The sequence below is a fragment of the Populus euphratica genome, unplaced genomic scaffold (genome assembly GCF_000495115.2).
Source record: "Populus euphratica unplaced genomic scaffold, PopEup_1.0 scaffold44.1, whole genome shotgun sequence".
NCBI classification, from domain to species: domain Eukaryota; kingdom Viridiplantae; phylum Streptophyta; class Magnoliopsida; order Malpighiales; family Salicaceae; genus Populus; species Populus euphratica.
Genome location: NW_011499865.1, coordinates 1,915,840 through 1,941,186, shown reverse-complemented (window position 1 = coordinate 1,941,186; position 25,347 = coordinate 1,915,840). Strand labels below are relative to the sequence as shown.

The 25,347-nt window shown below is 36.3% G+C and overlaps 3 protein-coding genes across 10 annotated transcripts; 2 read left to right on the top strand and 1 right to left on the bottom strand.

Annotated features, from left to right (window-relative positions):
- The first annotated feature begins 8,534 nt into the window (after window positions 1-8,534).
- LOC105126036 (protein gamma response 1-like) lies at window positions 8,535-11,547 on the top strand. Of its 4 annotated transcripts, none has more exons than XM_011026760.1 (3): window positions 8,535-8,693; window positions 8,962-10,151; window positions 10,474-11,547. In XM_011026760.1, the coding sequence occupies exons 2-3, from the start codon at window positions 8,966-8,968 to the stop codon at window positions 11,175-11,177; spliced, it is 1,890 nt and encodes a 629-aa protein (XP_011025062.1). In that variant the 5' UTR covers window positions 8,535-8,693; window positions 8,962-8,965; the 3' UTR covers window positions 11,178-11,547. The 4 variants fall into 4 exon arrangements, with proteins under 4 accessions (XP_011025062.1, XP_011025060.1, XP_011025061.1 ...); XM_011026758.1 differs by having other exon boundaries at window positions 8,941-10,151; XM_011026759.1 differs by having other exon boundaries at window positions 8,923-10,151.
- Window positions 11,548-13,747: 2,200 nt separating this feature from the next.
- On the bottom strand, window positions 13,748-15,929 carry LOC105126058 (DNA-damage-repair/toleration protein DRT100-like). The gene is made up of 3 exons (XM_011026782.1): window positions 15,848-15,929; window positions 15,530-15,599; window positions 13,748-15,185 (listed from the first exon to the last, which is right to left on the bottom strand). Exons 1-3 carry the CDS (start codon window positions 15,927-15,929, stop codon window positions 13,889-13,891), a joined length of 1,449 nt encoding a protein of 482 aa, XP_011025084.1. The 3' UTR covers window positions 13,748-13,888.
- A 2,233-nt stretch (window positions 15,930-18,162) lies between these two features.
- On the top strand, window positions 18,163-23,775 carry LOC105126035 (SURP and G-patch domain-containing protein 1-like protein). Of its 5 annotated transcripts, none has more exons than XM_011026752.1 (9): window positions 18,163-18,290; window positions 18,973-19,440; window positions 20,230-20,356; window positions 20,493-20,599; window positions 20,943-21,089; window positions 21,755-21,889; window positions 21,980-22,159; window positions 23,164-23,342; window positions 23,497-23,775. In XM_011026752.1, the coding sequence occupies exons 2-9, from the start codon at window positions 19,020-19,022 to the stop codon at window positions 23,521-23,523; spliced, it is 1,323 nt and encodes a 440-aa protein (XP_011025054.1). In that variant the 5' UTR covers window positions 18,163-18,290; window positions 18,973-19,019; the 3' UTR covers window positions 23,524-23,775. The 5 variants fall into 5 exon arrangements, with proteins under 5 accessions (XP_011025054.1, XP_011025058.1, XP_011025057.1 ...); XM_011026756.1 differs by having other exon boundaries at window positions 18,167-18,290; window positions 18,977-19,440; window positions 23,497-23,753; XM_011026755.1 differs by having other exon boundaries at window positions 18,184-18,290; window positions 18,961-19,440; window positions 23,497-23,753.
- The last annotated feature ends 1,572 nt before the right edge of the window (window positions 23,776-25,347 follow it).

Genomic DNA, 25,347 nt, shown 5'->3' with positions numbered 1-25,347 from the left:
GTTTATGATAATGATAATAATGAATATGAAATCAATAATTATGATGATAGTAATAATAACTGTGGTAATAATAATAATGATGATGATGATATCAATGTTATTAATATTATTAGTAATAATAATTAGGGGTGTGTAAAAAAACCAAAAAACCGAGAAAAAAGCCGATTAGAATAGTTAGAAAAAATCCCGGTTCGGTTCGGTTTTTGATTTTGTAATGCAGGAACCGGTTAACCCAGACCGAACCGAACCGGTTCAAAAAAGGCAATATAAATAGAAAAAATTATCCCCTCCCCCCTCAGTAACCCTAGCCGCAGCCCCCTCTCCCCTCTCCCTCTCCCTCCCCCTAAACTTAGAAGGTTTGCTTCAAACATGGATCCATATGTTGTGACTTACATGATTGCAGAGACCACCATCTCTAGTAAGCCATGAGAACCTCAACCAACATCACATACGAAATGTTATTGTTAGTAGTCTTTCCAATGAATCATGGGAAGATTTGTTTGTGTGAATAGGATGGATATCTTTATTGGTGTCAAACTATGATTGGTACCGTAATAATTGCTTTGCTTGCTTCATGATTCTGCATTTTGTGGTGAATAATGTAAGGCTCAGTTTCAATGACTTCTATGGAAGTTCAATGCCTGGAAATTTAGGGTTTTGATTTATAGTAGAGTTTTGGATTTGGGATGAAATCAGTGGTGTTGATTTTTGGCTTTTAATTCGTTTGCACAATGCAGGGAAAACAATTATGGTGAAAAGGCATCTTACTTGGCGAGTTCGAGGAGAAATATGGGCATATAGGTTTTTTCGGTTTTTTGAAATCAAGAACCGGACCGGACTGGACCGAAACTGGTCGGTTTGACTCAATTCAGTTTGATTTCGATTGTTTTTTTTCAAAAAGAAAAAAAATTGGTTTGGTTTTTTTTATAGTTAAAAACCGAACCGAACCTAAAATGATCACCCCTAATAATAATGGTGATAACAATTATAGTAATAGCTGTAATGATAATGATAATAATGATGATATTACTTATTAATAATAATAGTGATAGTAATAGCTGTATTGATAGTGATAATAATAACAATGATAATTCATTATTTAATGTTAGATTTGCTTGTGATTGAGTTTTGCTATTTTTCCATGTATGATATTTTCAATCTAATAACTCAGATTACGAGTTTGAAAAGTAAATGTGTCCCGATATCTTTAATTTTTTTTATTTTTTATAATATTATTTTTTTTAATTTTATTATTCAACACTAATTTTTTAAAATAAAAACAAATAATTCAAGTTTTCTTTGAATTTATTGAACAAATCGATTCTTATGGAGTTAGTGTTTAAATAGTTTGATTGAAAACTCATATTAGGAAAAGATCCAAATTAAGGGATTTTAAAATTTATCTTCTTGTTCATATTTAATAATACTACAAAAAAATTTCTATACTTTCTATGTTTTTGTTTTTAAATAGTTTGGCTGGTGTTCAAGTACGACCAATGGGCTACTGCCTCTTATACTAGCAAATAAATCTAAAAAATATGTTAAATTGTATCTAATAATTTGAAGTTATTTAATTATAATTACCATATTTAGAGTTGATATATAGAGTTTCATATTATTTTTCTTATAATTAAAGTTTCAACATAATAAATAATAATAAGATAACCATTAATCATTTAATATAAAATCATTATAACTTGAAAATTACTTTTATAATTAGAAAATGTTGCGATGTCGTGGTCGCACAAATTAATTACCCTAACTTAAAACACAACACACAAGATAGTATAGAGCAAGCAAGGGGTCGATCCCACAAGAAAGATTTAGTTCAGATTTTTATGCTATACGTTATGCAATTGGGGGGTTTTGATTTGTGATGATCTAAACTATGGAAGAAATTAAACTAGCAAATAAAATCAATTGAAATCGAAATTTATCAAGAAAACAAACCTTGGTTGCAAGCACACATCCACCAACGGAAATTAGAACCGATCCTTGAAACAAAACTACAATTTATATTCTGAATTTTTATCTTTTCTTAATGTTGGTTAATTAACGGATCCGCCGTATAACTAACCCTAACCAATAAACAATCACAATGTCCGCATTAATGATCTAGTTCAATGGCACCCTAAGTTTAATAATGTAGTTCTGCCACAATTATCAAGCTTAGTTGCTTCACAAGTTCATATATCACAACTCCGGTTTTGATATCAAACTTAGCAATAAATTGTTCACAATAATAACTTAGAGTTCCGCTCTAGCAATTATCAACAACAATCATAGAAAATATGCATAGGAAAACAACCATACTTATTCATAATATAAACTGAAAATAAAAGGAAGAATAAATCTCACGGTTCTTGAAATTCAAAGGTTTGTTGTGTTCTTGCAACCAAGAAAAGAGCTTAGTCGTGCATAACCATTGAACAACTACTCTTAAAGAATGAAGAGAGCATGATTTTTTGGGTTTGTAGAGGAGATAATTTGTGTTTCTTCACTTCTGGCTGCTGCCCCCCTTCTCTCCTCTCTCTTTTTTTTTTTATATGCTAAGAAACCCTAGTTCCTAATTTACAAAGTAGTCCTCCATTAAGTTGGCAATTGACATTTAAGTACTTCAATAACTATTTTCCCTAAAAAAGAGAAATAGCCTTGCATGAAATCTTCAAACTCTGACTTAGAGGAGCTAAATTGCTGATATAAAAACTTGGATGACGGTTTAGAAGCTTCAAAACATAATTTGGACTCATTTCTTTACAAAACCTGATTGCTGGCAGAATTCAGTTGTCATCTTTGAAAAATCACATCTCCCTCATCTGACATTTTGTTTGGATGAAATTTGGAGCGTTTATATACATGTGAGTCAGGAATCCAAAAAAATTGAGTTTGCATAAATTGGAATTCTATAGCTCCAGATATTGAATGTTTAATAGACAAAGGTCAACAGTGGCAGAATGCGAGATTTGACTTTGAAGGATGTGATTTCCATGATCTTCCTCCTTTTATTTTTCTTGCATTACATTTCCAGAAAGGTATGGATGTTAGCTTTTTAGTGCCATTGGAATCACTTCATTTTGATCTCTATAACTCACGCTCTGCACAAAACATTGACTGAACATCAAATCTGTCAATTATCTCCAATTTACTCCTTTTTGCATTTTTCATCCAAAAGTGCCTTCAAAACATAAAACAAAGAATATCAAGGCATTTTACATATAAAACATGGACAAAACATTAGGTAAATATGGGTGAAACTATCGAATAATATGGTTACATCAAATACCCCTACACTTAGCTCTTTCTCGTCCTCGAGAAAGGATAAATAAAATTAAATTGAAAATAACCATGATCAATCCCTTAATCTCCCATCAATGTCCAAGAGTACAAGCATTATAAATAAGAATATAATAAAAAAGAATAAAATAAATAAATATTTATGAATTTGTTTACATGCAAACTTCAAAATTCAATCAATCGTTGGGATTTAAATGAAATCTATATCATGCCAAAGTGATAGGTCCTCTCATTGATATACACTCCAACACTCATGTGTTTAGGGTTTATGTGTTTAAATCTCTCAAATTCAATCAAAGAATATGTTCTACCATAAGCTTGTTTTTCAATCTCATCTCCATTACTAACATATTACAAACAATGCATGAATCAAAAGGTCTTATTTTCCGGTTGTAATGGGGCTAAGGTTAAGGTGAGGTAAAAGAGAGTAAAAGAAAAGGTTCAAATCAAAGAAAGTAGAGCATTCCGAAAAATGATATTTCAAACAAGATATTCCATCAAAGCTCATAAATTTTTCATCTTTAATCACCAGTGCTCAACTCCTTTTGATTGTAAGCTCTTTTAACATAAAATCTTAAGAACATAAAGGAACATTTTTTTTTCTTCTTTTCTTCTCTTTTTTTTTTGTAATTTTGCCCATCTTTTCATCAAGCATCACTTCTTCTATCTTTTCACATAATTTCCAACTATAATTCGATGAAGTATCACAAGTACATGCTCTACTAATCCTTGGCTAGGGGAAAAGGAAAATATATATAAAGTTAAGGCTTATACATGGATAAAGCAAAGAAAAGATAAACAAGCTCAAAAGGAGCTCACTAAAGATAATATGTTTTAGGTTGGCTTTTTGGTTCAAGTGCTTTAAAATTCCTATTGCCTTTATCATCTTCATGTATATTTGTAATGGAATATAATCTCAATAAGATATGAAGCAAGTTCTAGAGATACATATCATTGAAAGAATGCACACTCAAAGAATACAATGTTGAAAGCTCAAAAACTTGCAGTGGTATAACACTATAAAATCAACATGGCATATTCTCAAAGTCAATCCCTAAACCAATTAAACCTTAAAATTTGCATGCATACTCTTTCATTTAATTTATATCTTCATCTATCTCAATTAATTCTCATACATAATACTCATATTCTCAAAAACCAATGGGAGTTAAAAAGATCAAACACAATTTTTTTTTTTAAGAACAACAAAGAAAACTAAAATAAGAAAATAAAAATTCTCCCAATACCCCCACACTTAAAACACAGCATTGTCCTAAATGTTGAAATAAAAGCAAAGGAACATAAGAGAATGACAGAAAATAAATTAAAATACAAAAAAAATAAAAGATAAGGAAAAAGAGAGCAAATCTGATTTTTCTTTTTGTGTGCTGGGTTGCCTCCCAGTAAGCGTTTTTGTTTTATGTCATTGGCTTGACATGTGGCATGCTCATTCTTCATAGATTGGTTCAGCTAACTCTACAGAAGCGGTGAGTTCTGCTGTCCAACCTTCATAGAAAGGTTTCAAACGATGTCCATTGACCTTGAGTACTTTGCTAGTTTCTAAACTTGTAATTTCAACTGCACCATAAGGAAAAATATTAGAAACAACAAAGGGTCCAATCCAACGATAACGCAATTTTCAGGAAAAAGTTTTAAACGCGAATGATAAAGAAGGACTTTGTCTCCAACATGAAATTCCTTCCTTGTAAGCATTCGGTCATGAAGATTCTTAGTCTTTTCTTTGTAAATTCTTGCATTCTCGTAAGCATCATTTCGAATGTCTTCCAACTCTTGCAGTTGCAATTTTCTTGCAATCCCAGCAGCATCATAATCCATGTTGCATTGTTTAATGACCCAAAAAGCTTTGTGTTCAAGCTCCACCGGTAGATGACATGCTTTCCCATAAATCATTCTATAAGGTGACATTCCTATAGGTGATTTATAAGCAGTCCTATAAGCCCAAAGTGCATCTCCAAGGCGTAGACTCCAATCTCGTCGGTTAGGTTGCACTGTTTTCTCCAAAATGGACTTGATTTCTCGATTGGAAATTTTAGCTTGGTCATTCATTTGCGGATGATATGCTGTGGATGTTCGATGAGTCACATGATATTTGCGTAGCAATGCTTCCATGGAACGATTGCAGAAATGAGTGCCACGATCACTGATGATAGCTTTAGGGATGCCAAACCTATCAAATATATGAGTCCTGACAAAATCTAAAATAACCTTAGCATCGTTAGTTCGTGTGGCTTTCGCCTCAATCCATTTGGACACATAATCAACAGCAAGAAGAATATAAAGATTTCCAAAAGAAGAAGGAAATGGACCCATAAAGTCAATACCCCAAACATAAAAAATTTCACTTACAAGAATATTTGTTAAAGGCATTTGATTTTTATGAGTGATATTACCTGTTCTTTGGCATTTTTCACATGATTTGCAGAAATGATATGCATCTTTAAAAATAGAAGGCCAATAGAAACCACTTTCAAGTACCTTGTGGGCTATTCTTTTTGCTCCAAAATGCCCACCATAAGAATGAGAATGACAAAAAGTGAGAATGGAATGAAATTCATCCTGTGGTACACATCTCCTTACTACTTGATCCACACAAAATTTCCACAAGTAAGGAGTATCCTAAAAATAATATTTAGCATCAGCTCGTAACTTGTCCTTTTGGGATGTAGACAAACCTGGAGGGAATTCTTTGGTGACTAAATAGTTCACCAAATCAGCATACCATGGTCTTGTAGAGGAGTGCAACATATACAACTGTTCATCAAGAAATGTTTCTCTTATTGTTTCAGTTGGAATATCCTCGGTCCTCAATCGAATCAAGTGATCAGCCACATGGTTTTCGGCATTTTTTTTGTCTTTGATTTCAAGATCGAATTCTTGTAAAAGCAAGATCCACCTAATCAGTCTTGGTTTGGACTCCTTCTTCTTCAAAAGATACCTGAGAGCTGCATGATTAGTAAAAACAATGACTTTTGTACCAAGTAGATATGACCTGAATTTTTCAAGAGCAAACACCACTACAAAAAGTTCCTTTTCAGTTGTATGGTAATTGCATTGTGCTCCATCCAACATGCGAGAAGCGTAGGCGATAACATGCAAATTCTTCCCAATTCTTTGCCCAAGCACAACTCCTACCGCATAGTCACTCGCATCACACATTATCTCAAAAGGTTCATCCTAATTTGGTGGTTGGATGATAGGGGCAGATGTGACATGTCTCTTAAGCTCATCATGGGCATATTTACAGGCTTGATCAAACACAAAATCCACTTCTTTGGCTAATAGTCTGTACAAAGGTGCTGTAATTTTCGAGAAATCTTTGATAAAGCGTCGATAGAAACCTGTATGACCTAGAAAAGAACGAACTTCCCTCACGCATGAGGGGTAAGGCAATGATGAAATAACATCTATCTTAGCTTTATCAACTTGTAATCCACGTGAAGACACAACATGCCCAAGAACTATTTCTTGTTCTACCATAAAATAACACTTTTCATAGTTCAAGACAAGGTTTGTTTCAATGCACCTTTTTAGGATCAAAGATAAATTTTCTAGACATTTATCAAAAGAATCACCATACACCGTGAAATCATCCATAAAAACCTCGATTATTCTTTCAACATAGTCAGAAAAAATACTCATCATGCATCTTTGAAAAGTTGCAGGAGCATTACAAAGACCAAAAGGCATTCTCCTATATGCATATGTACCAAATGGACAAGTAAATGTAGTTTTTTCTTGATCCTCAGGATTAATAACAATCTGATTGTATCCACTATATCCATCAAGAAAGTAATAAAAAGACTTACCTACTAGGCGTTCAAGCATTTGATCAATGAATGGTAATGGGAAATAATCTTTGTGTGTAGAAAGATTGAGCTTTCTATAATCAACACACATTCTCCATCCACTCGAGATGCGAGTAGGAATGAGCTCATCATTTTTGTTTTTCACCAATGTGATTCCGATCTTTTTAGGCACCACATGGATTGGCGCCACCCATTTACTGTCAGTGATGGGGTAAATGACTCCTGCATCTAACAGTTTTAAAATTTCAGCTTTCACTACCTCCATCATAGGTGGGTTCAACCTCCTTTACAGTTCCCTTGTTGGTTTTGCGTTGTCCTCCAATAGTATGTGATGCATACACATTGAGGGACTAATGCCCTTGATGTCAGCTAAAGTCCATCCAATGGCCGTTTTGTGATCACACAACAACTTCACAAGTTTTTCCTCTTGTATACTTGTCAAACCTTTTGCTATGATAACGGGAAGTGTATTGTTGTCGCCAATGACATACTTCAAATTATCGGGCAAAGGTTTTAATTCTAACTCGGGGGCCTGTAAAATAGATGGCAAAAGCTTTTTATGTGAGAGTAATAAATCAATAAAGACATTACCATGAGGAACGGTTTGTAAAGCTTGTAAGGCCAATACTGATTCGTGCATGTTTTGGGGAACACATATGTGCCTCTCCATCTCATCTATCTTGGTGAAATCATAGCCATAACTCAAAGCTATGCTTAATCCATCTTCACAATCAAAATCACAAACTTGCTGCACACACTTATCAATTTGGTCATAGCATGTGATAGAATAAACATTGCTATAAGGATATTTCATTGCATCATGAAAATTGAATTCAATTTTTTCATCTCCTACCTCCATAGACAAGGTATCCTTACCACAATCAATCTTTGTGTTGGCAGTTTTCAAGAATGGTATTCCAAACAATATAGGAGTGCTGGTTGATGAATCACAAGAATCATGTTCCATATCAAGAATATAAAAGTCACATGAAATAACCAAAGTATATCAAGGCATTTTACATATAAAACATGAACAAAATATTAGGTAAATATATATGAAACTATCGAATAATATGGTTACATCAGAAAATATTATATTTATAAAACCTAAACATGCTTAACAGGTTAATATAATAATTCATCAACTTAGAACCTTAGTTGGACCAAAATCAACGAGAAAATCCCATTTTTTCTTCTAAAACAACACATTTCAAGAATTTCTTTCTATATTTTTTGGATTGACTACCGGATCAACGACTCAAGTCCCAAGCTGAATCGATTCCAAGTTAGGTTTTGCATGCGTGAAAATACTATATAAGCACTGTGATATAGAAAATGCCTCTGTTTGGACAGCGAAGAATAATTCCATATTAAGCTGAAATTCAGTAAACTGGTCCATTATCCATTCACTTAAAGGCCCAATCAGTCCATTGCCGCAAGGGATGGCAAATCGTGCCCGCGAAGCTTTTGCTTTTGACCATTTTAATGGACAATTAAACCCGCCACCGCCTGCTCAAAATTTAACAACGTCAGATCTGACCACACTGAATCCATTCTATTCAATTACATAAGGTAATCCCTTTTCTTTTCTTTCTCTTATCAATGATGTACCCCTTCCATTTCCTTATCTTCATTCCCCGTTTGTTTCCCGGGCAAACGAGGTAAAAACAAATAAAAACCCATCATTTGCAGAATTTAAAACCTTTTTGAGGTTATGTTGCTTAGTTTCTCATAATCAATCCTTTTACTTTAACTGCATTTCACGGCATTGTGTAATCAAGTTGGTTTTTTGTGCTTTGAGGATCTTCAAAATTTACAGGATTTCTATCTATCTTGTTAGAAAAATGAAGGGCGACCTGGACTGTTGTCCGAGACTAGAAAATGGCGATGTCAAGTTTGTCTCTGGACTCAGTACTGTACTGGTAGCAACAATCCAGGAAGCGAAAGATAGGATCTCTCAGATAGAATACATATTTTGCAACCAGCTTTACCCGAATTTCCAAGCGAAATCCAAGAGCTTGCAGAAGATTTATGCGGATGCGGAAGGGGCGTGGAAAGAGAAGGAAAAAGATCTCTTGGAGCAAATTGAGAAACTTCGAGTTGAGAAGCACGAAGTTGTTGAAGGAAACAAGGTTGAGAAGGAAAAGCCGAACGAGGAAGCAAATGCGCTGCTTGCTGCTACACTAAGAAATCGAGAATCTAGAATTGATGAGCTGGAAAATGAGGTTGTGAAGAAGTCTAAGGAAATTGACGAGGGGATGGAATTACAGAATAAGTTACTCCAATTGGTTCAAACGAAGGCGGCTATGATAGTGGATAAAGGAAGGGAATTGAAAAGGAACGAAGGGAAGAGCAATGAGCTGCTTGCTAAAGTGAAGAGCTTAGAGAAAAATGTTGAAGAACTGCAAGATGAGGTCAGGAAGAAGACGGAGAAAGTAGCAGAGAAAACAGAGTTGGCAAACAATATGAGCAATAAAGTTTCGTCTCTGCTGTCATTGGTTGAGGATAATGAGAAATTGAAGACTGAGAATGAACAACTCATGCACAAAGTAGAATGTCTGGAGAAGAATCTTAGTGGACTTAAAAACAAGCTCAGGGAGAAAACGGAAGAAACTGAAGGGGGAAGAGTACTGCAAGCAGAATTGCTTCAACAAATTGATATGAGCACTGTAGAAATCTTGAAGCAAAAAGAACAGCTGGACATGTCCGAGAATGATAAAAAGGTGCTCTTGGAAAAAGTGAATGGGTTAGAGGAGAAGGTCAATGAGCTACAGGAAAATCTAAGTAGCAGTGGTAAAGAGGCTGAAGGAAAGGTTTCGTACGATAAACTACTTCACAACATTCAATTGAAGGACTCTGAGTTATTGGCAGAGAAGAGGAAGATGAGGGACTTGCATGGTCTTTACATGAAGTTGAGGTCTCAATACAACTACCTCTGCACAAAGTCTGGTCTTACTATGAAGAATATGCTCAAAGACAAACTAGAAGGTGAAAGTGGTTCCTTCAAGCATCAGCCGACGACTTCATCTGGTAAGGTTTTATTGATTTTTTACTTCATGTTTCTATAAAGCGGAGAGGAACTAGACGATTGAATTTAGTGGTGATTTGCTAGTAGTTGTAGCTTGGAAGAAAAGTATAAATTTGTGAGTTTTTCTGGTAGTTGCTTCAAGATTGACATGTATGTTTATCCTGTTTTTCTCTGAATTTGTGGTGCTTGTGCTTTTATAAAATCCTGCAATGAAAAAAGAAGAAGAAAAGAACACAGTATTCAGGGCATGCTTTGTTGTTTATAATAAATTGCATGCACTTCTCTTCCTGATACTAACCAATCTTCCGTTGCTTGGTATTTTAGACGGTGGAAACAAAAGTGTAGATGCATCTGCAGCATCTTGTGAGACGAAAGAAGTCAAAACTGAAAATGAATTCAGCGATGGCTTGGTGGACAATAATGTTGTGAAATCAATTCCAATCGCAAACTTCAAATCTCCTACTTCTATTTTTGTCGCACCAAAATGTCCCCCCACTGTAAAATCCGCTCAAATAATTGGCACAAAGAGACCTGCATCTAGTTGGATAGATACTAGATCTCATCAAGGAAAAGATGGTCCTGACCCTCATGATGATTTCCTTGATACCCCATTGGAGAAACTCAGGGCAGACTTGGACAAAACCATGGAGGAAGAAGTTCAGGATCTCCACGTTGTACTTCAAAATGATAAAAACACGGACCCTAGCAGTTCAGATGATGAAACGCAGGATATAAATCTTGATCGTAACCTGCGGGAGCAGCAGATGCCAGTTCCAACAGGTGGCAAGAGAGGTTTCAAGTATGTTGAACCAGTTCGAAAGAAAGCTGAGCGGCAAAATTTGAAAGGAGTTGAATGCAAGCAGTGCAAAAAATTCTATGACGCAGTTCTCCCCAATAATGGAGGTGATGGTAATAAGCAGAATGTCCGCTGTGAGCATCATGATGGTGTTTCTAGGCATCGATACAAGTATGTTCCTCCCATGACTCCTGAGGGGTTTTGGAATATTGGATTTGAATCTGAAATGTGATCTTGAGCTTGAAATGTCTTTACTGTTTATCCCATTAATTTTAGTTTTAAACCAATCTGGTAAATAACTGATAAATGGAAGCCCGTATCTTTGAGCATCTGCAAGATCAATCCTCTTCCCCTGTTACCTGATGTGTATCAAAAGTAAAACTTAACATTAGGTTCCTTTTCTTGTTTACCATTGAGAGATCATTCCAATATGGAAATTTACTGTTCCTGAGCAGTTTTACAAAGACTAGGTGATGCTCCTGAGGCTTCTTTTTATGCTAAGCATAGCTCTTTTACTGTCAGTTGGGATAGGAAATTCTTGCATGTTTTTAAACGACCTACAGTTGCACAGGGATACAATTATGGTACTCCGCTTTATGACTTGTCTATTTTTCTGATTCCAACTTCCTTTGCAGTTTTTTTTTTTTTTTACTTTGGACTACTTTATAGGTTCAAAATCCAAGCTTCATGTGTTGTTTCGATCTGCTAAGATTAGAAATGCTGTACCATGTGTAACCTATTTTCATCTTCCGTCGTGGCTGTGGCTTGTAGCTATGCGACAATACTTTAAAAGCTAATATTCCTAGTCACAGTTTTGGTCTAATATTCCTAGTCACTTTAGAAGCTAGAATTTGGAGCTTTTCAAAAGTCACAGTTTTCCTAAACGGATACTAATCTATGAACTTGGTCTAATAAATGAGGACGGAGCTGTAAACAAGAGGTAGAGGTACAACTTCCATTTTCTACTTGACAAGGCATGACAACTAAAAAAATATAAAAAGGAAGTCAAGAAGAAGGGGAGAGGAGGTGTTGTTTTTCTTATCCTTGATTTGGGTCCAAGATGAAGAATTACTGAAATTTAATTTCTTCAGATGTCCGTGAGAGAACATAATGAAACTGAGATAGCACAACACAAAACTTCGATGGAAATAAGATCAACGCCATTGGAATTATAAAAAATATTATATCAACATATTATAAAAAATGTTCCAGAAAACTGTCTACCTGTTTTGGAATTGGGATTTGAAGATCAATGCAACTGGAATTATATCAACAGCATGGACAGTCACCAGAGAAGTGTTGTGTTTTGCACTTTGATTGGTATCTCTGAAAGAAGGAAAGATACCAGGAGAATCTCAGCGTCACTAGTGGATGGTACGCATTTCTGGATTTGGAAGGACGTTCAAGTAGTTACTTAGAATTGGCAGGTTTCATCATGTGCTGTTGGAAGATGTTTCTGTTGCAATCTTATTGAAGGGTCATCAAAGAGGATGCCATTTTCGGAGGTAAAATATGTTACCTTTTCTGTTCTGGTCTGTGAGGATGGAGACTACTAGTCTGGTTCTCCTCAAAGCAGTTGAGACATCTGGTGCACACTAGCAAATCAAAGCCTCTATCGCTAATTGGCTCCATCGGTGAGAAGTGTAGCATTGTTAAATGGGAATCAATTAGGAAGGTAACATTTATTACTAAGGAACATGCAATGCTGTGCGAGAGTCTGACCTCTGCTTCTGTCGTTACTCCTATTCCCACCATCCATGGCAGAAATGCTGTGTGGGAAACATAAGTGCTATCTTTAATAAATGCTTGCGCAAAAGTAAGGATATGTTCTATCTTCATGTAAACAATAATTGGTATATGCTACTGCTTGTTAGGAGCTTGCTCAAATCCAATTTATTGGACTGATTTATCTGAATTATGCATGGACTTCATTTATGAGATAAGTTGGTTCGTAAGATCTTCTGTAGGCCAACTAGATCATCATGCTATTATCGTCAAGCCTATTCGCATATCAAACAATGGAAGAAATTGATTGATTTGTCCTTGCTCTTCTGTACAGTACCGAGAAAATCTGCAGGTTTCAGAAAGTGGAGCAGTGGCTAAAGGAACCCAGGAACCTTTTTTACTCGTGGATAATTATTTTCAAGTTTAGAAAGATACATGCTTCGATTTCTGTTTGAAGTACTCAAGGCCCTGAAGATCAACAGCAAAACTAAGAAAATAATTTATATGCGAATCTTTACATACGAATGATGTCGAATATCTTTATGATCCTGCTGCTGTTGATCACGTGGATGCTGTTTTTGCCATGGTTGTTCTTTCGGATCCAAAGAATAAAAAACAAAGAGAAAGTGCTTGATATGTTCTTGATTACGTTACCCCAGAGTGATCAAATTATACAAGGACTGCGTCCCCGTCCCGTTGCCAAGATAGTATTTGAAAATGTAATTTAAATAATATTAAATAAATATTTATTTTTTATTCAAAATTAATTTTTTTATATATTTTTAAATTATTTTAATGTATTGTATTGATATTAAAAATAAATTTTTAAATTTTTTTTAATATATATTTAAATAAAAATTACTTTGAAAAACTAAACTATTATTTACAATTATTTCAACAATTCCCATTCATTATACAAATAATAATAATGGTGCTTACTGCTTAGTAGTTAATATTAAACGATCTTAATCTAACTTTCCCAAGAATCTCTGTCCATCTACCTCATGCTGCTTATCACGTGCATGCAACTGCCCTACGTTTTGTCCATTTCAACTTAGGATCAACAACAATAAATTCTAGAAATAACTCAACACTTTAGTACGATGATGATACTTTTACAATAACGACACTTAGACACATCTATGAAACAACATTCACCTGGTACCCCAGGAGAAAAACGAAACCCCCAATTTAACGCTTTATCGGCCGATCAATACATTAACAAGCCCTCAATGGGTTCCCGCAAAGACAATCATTAAAACTATATGAGGATGCTTCAAGGTGATCAAATGGTGACCCAACAGGAATTGGTCCGCATAGATAGTTATGGCTTAAATCCAAATGCCCCACATATGCCGACGACGAAAGTGAGCTGGGTATCGGTCCCTTAAAATTGTTGTACGACAAATCAAGAGCCATAAAGTAAGTTTTCGGCCCGAAAGCATCCGGTATGTTACCTTCAATAGCATTCTTGCTCAAGTTCAACATCCCCAAAACGGTACTGCTCAACAAAGACTCTGGCAATGGACCGGAAATCATGTTACTATCCAAGTTAAGCGTAGAAAGAACCGGCATGCTGCCTATCCAGTCTGGTAGCCAGCCCGAAATCTGATTAACAGACAAATCCAAGTCTGCAAGCCGATACATAACCGATATAGAGCTTGGTATGGCTCCACTTAGCTGGTTTTTACTCAACAATGCACGGCTAAGCATTTTCAAGTTACCAAAATCAGAAGGTAACTGACCAGTCAGCATATTGTTGCTAAGATCCAAATGCTTCATGTTTGCCAACTTTGTAAGTGACGAAGGAATCTCTCCAGCGAGTCCGTTATCGGCAAGATTTAAAACCGCGAGTCTCTGTAGATTCCCGATATTAGCAGGAATCTTACCAGAGATCTTGTTACCTATGAGATCCAAGATTCGGAGATTACTTAAAGAAACAACACATTCAGGGATTTCACCTGAAACCCCTTTCCAGTCTGCTAGAATGAGAGTAGAGAGTCTGTCAAGTTTGCATATTGAAGGGTTGATGGAACCTGTCATGTAACCTGACCTGCCAGCTTTTTCGAAGATGGGGTCTTCGGATTCACCACGCAGGTTGATGTCTGCGACTCTGCCCGTGGTAGGGTCACAGCTGATGCCGTACCAGTTGGAGCAGCAGTTGGTGCCTGCCCAGGTATTGAAGATGCCTAAGTATGGTTCATCGAGGGTAGACTTGAAGGCTTGTAACGCTGCTAGGTCTGATGGAGTGCAGCTGGAAGTGACGGAGATGAGGGTGAGGAGAGTTAGTGTTGTGAGTAGTAACACACTCATCCCTGATGATTTTTGAGTTTTGCTAGAGTAAAATGCCGGAGGAGGTCTTTTGCTAATTGCTAGAATATGATAGTTTTGTGTTTTTAAGAGAGGATGGCGGTAATGAAAACAGAGTGCGTTGAGAGAGAGAGATAGAGAGATGATTAAGAGGGGAGAGGAGGTTTTGGAAGTTGGGAGACGAGGTTGCTTATATATATTTGTTCTGGATCAGTATGCCCTTGATATGTTTTCTAATTTACAGTTCAAGATCATACTGTGATCATTACATTTTTTTTGATAAATAAATACTGTGATTAGTTGCTTGCACATGCACCTGTAGCTAGCACATTACATGATTTAGCTGCATTTGTTTCTTAATTCCGATTCCACGTTAGTTTTTGTTTTTTTTAATAATACAGCACAATCTATATTTATCTACAGCTTGATCTTAACCCGAGAGCGGTTAATTGACATCTTAGAAAGAATAATTCTTGGAATCAACCATTAACTTTTTCTGCAACAAACCTTCCAGCTCTCTCTCCTGGTGATATTATGATGATACATTACATTGCGATCAAATTCCGAAGGCAGGCAGGAAATATAGGTGAGGTAGGCCCATGAGGGACCCTAGCCCATGCTTCCTCAGTCACCAGACAGGAAAGGTGAATCCAAAACACATATGCCCCTTCTCCAGCTTTTCAGTTTCTAAGCAAAAGGCTGCGTTTATAGCATTATCTGCTGGAAAATGCTAAAACACGAAGACTTTCAGTTGATAATGGACAATGGTTATATCATCTACCACAATGGTACTAAGACCCTACCATGATTTCATTATTAAACCCCCCATCCTAATGATTAAGACGTTTTCTTGTATTCAGTTTTTACCTTTTTCAAAAGTAGATCTTGCCATGTAGAACAAGTTTACTATAGCACAATAATCAGCAACGTACTCATGAGTGCTATTCATTAGTACTGGACGAGAATTCTTCTACCAAATTATGGGTTCACGAATTGATTAGGGATGCTGATACAATTCATCACTTTGTAGCTGTGGAGCTGAGGACATCTGTCTTCTTTTCCCCTTTAGAAAGAATCTCCGTATAAATTCCGGACCATTGATCTTCCAGGTACATCAATGAAATACAAACTAACGACATGAGAGAACCTGCATTAAAGTTTATAAGCATTCCTGTTGAATGTCAGTCTTACCTAATCTTCTGGGGCCTTTCTTTCAGTCCATGTCCCCCCATAAAATCACACCAGGCTCTCCTTTTCTGGCAGGTCTTCCATTTCATAAAATCAAGGATGAAATCAGGCAGTGACTTGTATAGGACTGAGTTTGAGTTTGATACGCTGTACTATAATAATGCTGTATCGGTACCATAGCACGTGTATTAGGAACACGCACACATGGGGGGGTGCTCTGTAGTTTTTCAGCCAAGATGCGCCCTTCTTACTTTATAAACTTTGGATGTAGAATGAAACATTACCATTGTCAGTAGTGCCTCTAAATCGTTTCTTTTTTCGCTAAAGATCTTACGAACCACGTGAAATAAAGGATAAGTGTGAAATATTTTCTCCACTATATTCAGCTGTTTCATTTTTATTGAGTTTGCTCTGTTGTTGACATGGCCACACCTATAGTAGCTTGTTTTATTCTTGGTGGTCGTAACAAACCCGATGAAAATATATATGTTTTGGGATATTCAGATTCAAGCACTTGTTTATCCATTCATGGACAAAGCACGTGTCTTGTTATGATTTCTTACAATTTCTGTATTGCACTGCAACTTTGTAATGGGCAATTACACAGAACGAAGCTCGAATGGAGTTTTTCTTGAACTTGAGGGCCTAGCTGTAGCCTTCATTCCAGAAGTTTGCAATTCATCTGGGAACGGGAATCGATTTGCATACAGTTGTGTTTCATGAAGAGCAAAGAAGCATTTGACAGAACCACAAGAGTGGGAGACCCACACTGACTACATTACGAAGAGTTACTTGGCAATACACACTTCACCTATCGTCTCTCCTAAAAATAACTTATAACAAAATGATTATCAAATAAATGATTGGTTCTCTCACTGGTTTGCCAAAATCAAGCAAGATATCCTCAGTGCCATGCGCGCAAGTTTCTGAGGGGAATTGAAGCTGCTCATAGCTCAACTGTCTAGAAGTTTCTATTAACTCCCTCATCTACTTCATTCGGCAAAGAGTTCCCTCTTTCTGCCATGCCCACAATATTAAACAAGAAACATCCCTCAAAAGATAAATAAAGCATCTTATACGTATTGAAACAGGAAGTTAAAGAGAGTATTTACATACAGAGCAAGGAGGAGAGAAGCGTTCAGGTAATGAAAGAGAGTAGTTGAGATGCTTCTTGAGTTGTGGTAAGTAGAGCAGAAGCTCTTGAGTAGAAAGAAGCTGAAAGTTAAAGGGGCTATTGCATTTAAGATTTCTATGCTCCTACTTGTCTCCATGGAAATGGAATTTCCTCCAGGTTCTCTTGCATTTTCGGCTTCTTGCTTTGATGGAGCTATACAAATAACTCCTTCAAGAATAAGAAATAACAGCCTCTCATCTTATTCTAAGTATCAATCTGATCCTCGAGATTGTTGGACAGGTGGCCTTAGCTCCCTACCTGCTTCTGTTTTCTCACAAATAAAGTCACAAATAGGATTTGACGAAAACAACATGGGGTAATTCTCTTCGAATATCATATATTATAATTAAAAAATCAATTTAATAATTGTCTATTATATTAAAAAAATCTTTTTATTCACATTATTATAGCGAGACACACTATATTATTGTTATTATTATCATGTTGAATTCTACTCTTATGCAATTTCATATTACAACAATTAAAAGGGATGGATTAGACAAAAAAAAAAAAAACTTACCTAATTCATATGAGATCATTGGTCCGAAGACGTGCCATGTATTTCTTTCTTTTCTTTTCTTTTTTTTTTTTTAAAAAAAGAAATAAAGAAAATGAGAAGGGAAATAGTATTTAGAGTACCGTAGCACATATTTTGTCAAAACCAAGGACAATAGTGTTACTTTTACTCTGTACATAAACGAAAGCAGCACCTTACCCTCCTTTACCCAATTTAGAGGTCCCTTCGAAGTAAAAATAAAATAAAAAAGGGGCTCAGCAGCCTTAGCTCATCCTCGTATCCTCCATTCTAAATAAAAAAGGTTTCAGCAGCCTTAGCTCATCCTCGTATTCTCCATTCTCCATGAAGCTCCCAAAAGAAACAGAAAATCATCACGATCGTTCTTAGTAAAGTTCACAAATTGACATCAACGCTCGAAATAAACCATTCAGGTACTACTTATTCACTTGTTTCAGATTTCATCTATTTTTTTTTGCCTGATTTCTAGGGTTGCCGATTCTTTGTTTGAATTGTTTAATTTTTTCCGTTTGAATTATTTTTCTCTTATATCGCCCGTACCTGAATTGAATTCATGTCAGTTTATTAGAGTTAGTGATTGATTATATCCGTCAAAGGATTGGGAAAATTCGTTTTTGTATCGATTATAGAATTTCTCAAGTATTTGGGTTTTTTCCATGATTGGGAGTCAGGTTATTTTCTTGCAATGAGTGAAAGTTTTTAACAAAAAAAGCTAAAAATCTTTTTTTTTTTTTAACTAATAAAGTTGCTAAAACAAATATGGGAGTTAAAAAAAAAGGGATCTGGGCTTGCAAGTAGTTGAAGTTGAGGGGTTTTAGAAGCGACAGAGTGGTTGGGCAGGCTTGGTCTAGTTTCTGTGGATTGTTAATTTATTGCTAGCAGCTTTGTATGATTAGTAATTTTTAGTCCCAATGGAGTCGCAGAAGATATAGTTTTTGTGAATTAAGGATATGGGTGGATTATCAGTAACATACTATCAATTTTTCCTTCTGTTTACTATTATTGTGATATTAAGAAACGCAAGATTTACAGTCGCAAAGATCTGGCCTAAAGGTCGCCATGTATGTCTAAATTGCTTGAAAGCTTACTTGTCAGACAGTAACTTCCTGTAAACAACCTGAGGATATTTGGCTCTTTAGCAAATGGACAAAGGAGCACCGTCCAGTCTGTTTGTTAATGATGGTTCATTCATGGAGAAGTTTAAACAACTTCAGCAAGGGAATGGGAAGGAAGAGGAAAAGGATAAGGGGGCTGCAGAAAAGGATTCTAAACCCAAAACAATTGTTTCAGGGTCTGTGACCCCTAAACCTTCTTTTGGTAAAGTAACTATGCAGTTGAAGGCTAACGATGGACGAAAGACCCCGCCGACTGCTTCGGGTGGCAAACTTGCTTTCAGTTTGAAACAGAAGTCAAAGCTTATGGCACCTGCGGTTAAGTTGGGTGAAGATGAGGAGGATGAAGATGAAATTGATGCTGTAAATGCTTCAGGTGATGTGTCGGCAAAGAGGCAGAAGTTGGGTCAATTGGATACCTCTGAACAATCGTCGAGACGATTGGATGTTGGTAATTACTACTAATATAAATAATCTCTCATCTGGTTGAGTTGAAGTGAAAGCTTATTGTGAATTCTTTGCTGTTTCAACTTCTTGATTGATAAATGACACTTGAGATATTTATCATTTATGAATGTGGCTTTACATTCTGACAAGATGTCTGTTGCAGTGTCAGATATGATCTTAGTTACCACTCTTGCACACACTGCTGTTAGAGTGCTTATGTTTATACCTATTTCTTTCTAAGGATTCATATTCTATTCTCTTTTTTGCTCGTAGTTTTTTATGTGTTTGAATTTGTGTTGAGGATTTGCATGTATGTCACTTGTATATGTTTCTTTGATCTTCTCATCTGCAAAACAGATGACTAGAGCAAAAGTTTTTGTAAAATGATTTCCTTTCTCACCCCTTCCCCTTGACACATTTGAGTGTTTAGTAGCTATCAATCTTCATTAATTCCTAAGGTCTTCATGTTTTTAAAGCTTTTATTTGTATGCATCTCTTCCAACAAGGAGCCTTTAGCTGTGGAATAAAGTTTGCCCCTGTTGTTAAGTAGAGTGCAATTGAAACCATTATCTGGGTATGGCTACTCTGATCTTGACTGGCAAATGAATAGGACAAATCGTTCTTGAATGTTTCTTGTCTCATGAATGCAGCTTATATCTTAAGTACCAACGAACATTGGTGGAAAGAGATGTTCAATGAAAGATTTGGCATTTGTGGCACGCATGCTACAAGAGTAATTTGCATTCCCTTGTTCATGCTCCTGGTATTAATCAGTTTTATAAGTGATGTGCAGCACCACCTCCCCCAAGTGATCCCACTGTGAAGAATGTTGCAGACAAACTAGCAAGTTTTGTTGCTAAACATGGAAGGCAATTTGAGAATGTTACACGCCAAAAGAATCCTGGAGATACACCATTCAAGTTAGTCATGAGTAACAATAGCTTCATTACGCAATAATTTTCCTTTTAGTTCTGATAATATTCTTTTACTTTGCTTCATGTTGCACGTTGGGGTCTTCAATGCTTTATTTATAAGTGGTGTTTGTGTTATTTGCAGATTTTTATTTGATGAGAATTGTGCCGACTTCAAGTACTATGAGTATAGGCTCGCTGAAGAAGAAAAGGCTCTTTCACAGAGCAGGGATTCTCAAATCTCTTCTAGTGGTTAGTACTTTGATTACAATCCTTGTGACAGTTATATTCTTTTTGGCTGGGCGCTTAGGCTGTTTGAAGCTTCCATGGCTGCATTTTCGCTGCCCATAAGTCCAGGAACAAAGTTCACATGTTGATGTTGACACAAAGTCATTTCTTAAGATTTAATTTTTCTTCATTTATGACTGATAAAAAATGCTCGACATATTAAATTAGTATTGTAATGTTGCTCTAGGAGAAGGATTGTTATTTGTTTGTTGTCTTGTTGGGGTTCTTTGCTTGTGTTGTTGTGTCTAATTTTCCTTGTTCAATTTTTTTTCATCATAGAATGAAATTTTCATGTCTGTCTGCATAGGTGGTACAAGTACTCCAGCATCTAAATCCACAGGTAGTTATCAGAGCTTGCAGCAGCAGCATTCAAATTACCAAATTCCCGCTTCAGCTTTATATGATGATGCTGAAGAGCCAAAGGGTTCGATGTCAACATCTTCAGGAAGAGCTGGTAATAGCACATATCAGTATGCAATGGATATATTTGAAAATTTTGTTTCTATTGATAACCCATGAGAAAAAAATCTGTTCTTTAAGTTTTTTAACAATAGAAGCTGCTTGAGCACAATGGAGATGTTCGCACTTGGTGAAAGTCAACTGATTGGAGTCTGTAGATTGTATGAAATTAGATAATCCTAATGTTAGTTTATCCAATTCTGTACCCCTGCTCAGACCTTTCAGGCTTGGGTCTATCCAAATCCATCAATCTCTCTCTACAATAGAATGCTTACCAAACAGACTTTGTTTCACGCATCTTTTACTGAATTGGCTTCATCATGTTTAAAGCCAATTAATGTTGGATAGTTGGTTTGTGTTCCAACATTATGTGTCAGATTTTTAAAGAATATATGTATTGGTTGTATATTACAACGAGTGTCTAGAAATTTCTTTGGACTCCTGTGATTTTTAGCAGTTACATTTTTCTATCATGTTATTATCATGTAGAGAGATACAGGTGGCAAGTCGGGTACATCACTCTCTTGTGTGCAAATGGATGAATTGTCTAGTTGTCGACTTCCATGTTATGTTGGCAAGCCATCCATCAATCATGTGATGTGTTATGCATAATTGTATCCATATGTTGAATGTTGGATTTACTTCTCTTTCATGTTGCAGGTGAATCTAGTGCACCAGCAGGTACAGATCCTATAGCAATGATGGAGTTCTACATGAAGAAGGCTGCTCATGAAGAGAGGAGGAGACAACCTAGACATTCTAAGGATGAGATGCCTCCTCCTGCTTCCCTTCAAGGTTATTATATGCTTTGTGTGCAGAGAAATTGTGGTCTCCAAATGATTTCTTCATATAATGGTCTTATTTTGAAATTTTGTGGCACTGCAGCTATGTCCAAAAAAGGTCATCACATGGGTGACTACATCCCACCAGTAGAGCTTGAGAAGTTCTTGTCTACTTGTAACGATGCAGCTGCACGAAAGGCTGCTAAGGAGGCTGCAGAAAGGGCAAAGATCCAGGCTGATAATGTTGGGCATAAACTCCTGTCCAAAATGGGCTGGAAAGAAGGTCCCTCCCCTCCCCCTCTTTTCTTCTCTCTTACCCACACATGTGGGTGCACATGAAAAACTAGTTTTCTCTGAAGTCATAAATCATGAATCAAATAATCCTTTCATGATGGGATATTCACGGTGTTTTCTTTGCATGGCAGGATTGCAATTATCTTCTCTTCTACAAAATAAATAAATTATTCATAGCATGTTTCCTCTAGTTCATTTGGCCTGTGTTAGCTCTTTTTTTACCAGTTCCTGATTTGTACCGTGTGTTTTAAAGTGTACTTTGTAATGGGTCTGCTGGGAATTTGGAACCAAGTGTGCTCGTGAGTCTTTATTTTGCCAGTGCCTAATTTGTACCATGTGAATTATCGATAGCATTTTGCATTATGTTTTTTGAAAATCCAGATGGAGTTTAATTATTTGCATGTTTGGCTGTTGGGGCCTTGAGGAAACAATTGTACATGGAGTTTGGGAAACCTGAGATCTGATGTGAACAATCAGTCAAAGGAATGAAATTAGAGCCTTTATTACTATATTGATAAAGTGAACTTATTCTAATGGTTTCCCTTTTTGCATGTTGGTTCAGCAAGGAAATGGGAACAAGGTGTTCTCATGAATACCACTTCTTTTTAACGTGAAAGATTGGAACTAAAGAATTTTGTTCAACTTGATCATTATTTATTGAGGGCCACAAAGCAAGATTATAACTGATCTGCTTGAACTCCTTAAAATGTCTACAAGTTGCTTGAATTTTGTAAAAGATGGACTATGTAGATTCAGATGCATGGTATACAGATGACTCCAGTTCATTTCTCCCTCTCAATCAACACATGTTTGAGTTGGAATCATTTGTGGTTTTTGTTGAATTCCTCGTTTGCAGCATGACTTGGGATGTATTATACTTGAGTGGATTGTAATGATTTCTGAAAACTTAGTTGGACATCTCTATTTATTTAAAACTATTTGTTTTTGCTCCGTAATGTGGAGTGGAAGCCTGAAATAGTGTGTGGCATTCAGGTGAGGGTCTAGGGAGCTCCAGAAATGGTATTTCAAATCCGATCATGGCTGGTGATGTAAAGAAGGATCACTTGGGTGTTGGTGCTCACAATCCTGGGGAGGTGACTCCTGATGATGATATATACGAGCAGTACAAGAAGCGAATGATGCTTGGTTACCGTCACCGGCCGAACCCCCTGGTATTATCCCTCATTTCTCTTGTTCTCCTTTTTCACATATTTGATGTTTTGTTATTAGTTTAATGAATTAGTCCATTATATCCTCCTTGGAATTGCAAGTTCAATTACTACAAGGCTAGCCTTGTTCTGATGATCTCCCGTTTCCCATTGGCAGAACAATCCTCGAAAAGCTTACTACTGAGCAATATTTCATTCAAGCTGTTTGTTTGTAGACTGTCTTCAAGAAATAATCAGATGTCGAATTGCTTATTATGCTATTGGATTGTACCCTGTGACAGAATGGGAGTTGTCGAGAGTTTGCTATGTGTGGAATCAGTGCTCAAGGATAAAAATTCCTTCATATTCTTTTTCTGCTTTCATTTTATTAGCGGTGCAGTATTGGCAAGGAAACGATCTTCTGCCTTCATTTTAGTTTGCAGTCCTCTTAATAATTCGATTCATGTGCACAAATTAAATTTACTTATTGAAGAATCTAGCTGGCATCGACCATGGCCTGAGGGACAGAATGGTAGATCGATTGCCGTCAACCCACCAAGAAGTGAAATAAAGCACTGCCCTCTGCTTGCCCAATCTTTGTTTTTATTTTTTCCCTGGTAGGCAAATTGAGCCCTCTGCACTCCTGGGTTGGTGGGCCTCGTAACTGTGTATTTTATTTTTGCATGTTTTTTAAAAATGGGTATTTAAAAAAAAATTAAATTGATGTTTTTTTCCTATATTTTTTTAATGTGCTGATACTAAATCTAAAAAAATTATTTATGAAATTATTTTTAAAAAATATCATGATGCACATGACATCTTCCTCGTGAATAGTGTCTGGTAGCGGTGGCTTCCTCCACTTGGAGGCTGGGTGGCTTGGAGCAAAGCATGCTCCTACGGAAGGGAGGTCCCCTGCATTGTAACAGTGTGCATCCATCCATAATTCGAACTAACGATGACTGCAACCAAAAGTGAGGGCAAAGAGCAGTTTCCTCTTCCTTTTTCTTTTTCTTTGTTTTTTTTTTTTGGAGGCAGAGGGCACTGTTTTCTGGTGGCTTAAGTTACCTTCTATATATATATATATATATGTAAAGCAAAACGAATTCTTTGGTTAAATGGCCAATTCACTTTGAATAGCTCCAAAATAACACGTACAATACGAATTGAAGCAACCTTTTGTTTGGGGTGAATCACACAATAAAGTAGGATGTGCTTTTTATCCCATCTTATTGTGCAATCTCCTGTCATATTGAACTATCGCCTGCAATATTTTCATCAAGAAGAGTCACTAAAAACTCTGCTTTCAAGTACATGCTGCCCCATTTCCTGATTCTACTTCGTAGAGTACAGCTAATCATAAACAAAGGCTCTCAAGATTCATCGTCACTTTTATTAAAGGAGGTGCCCTTCATCACCTCATCGTTCGGCCAAATTAATTAGTGGGCCTCAGAGATAAAAGGCTTATCTTGGTACCAAAAGACAAAAGGCTCTTCCAAAATAGAAGAGTAATAAAAGAATTTCTCGTTTTCTAAATTATTCTTTACTTCCATCAAGATGGTAGACCCCTCACCAGTGCATTGAATTTGAGAACAAAGTATTTGTTTGATTCCAATATTTTTTTTTAATCTCGGAGAGAAATCCCAATTAACAAGATCCTACCTTCTTTTATTTTTTTCATTTTTTTAATGAAGAACAGCCACCCCATTTAATAAGGGGGAAGTGCATTTCTTAGGTGCTCCATTCACTTAACCACAAGATGCCACTTTTAGGTCAGAGTTGGAGAGAACCACACAATTCGTAACGCCTAACAAGGCTCATTTATATCACTTGTGGGAGTATGATTTAAGATATTTGCTTAACAAGAAAAAGGGAGAGTATACATGCAAAATTAACCAAGTTGGGTCAACTGTTAGCTGGGCATCCCGCCCTAAATTTCACAAAAAAAAAAAAAACGAATTGTTTAATAATGGGTATTTCATGAAATTAGTTGTGCGTTCCTAGGAAGAAAGTGGGTTTGTCTCCTATTACT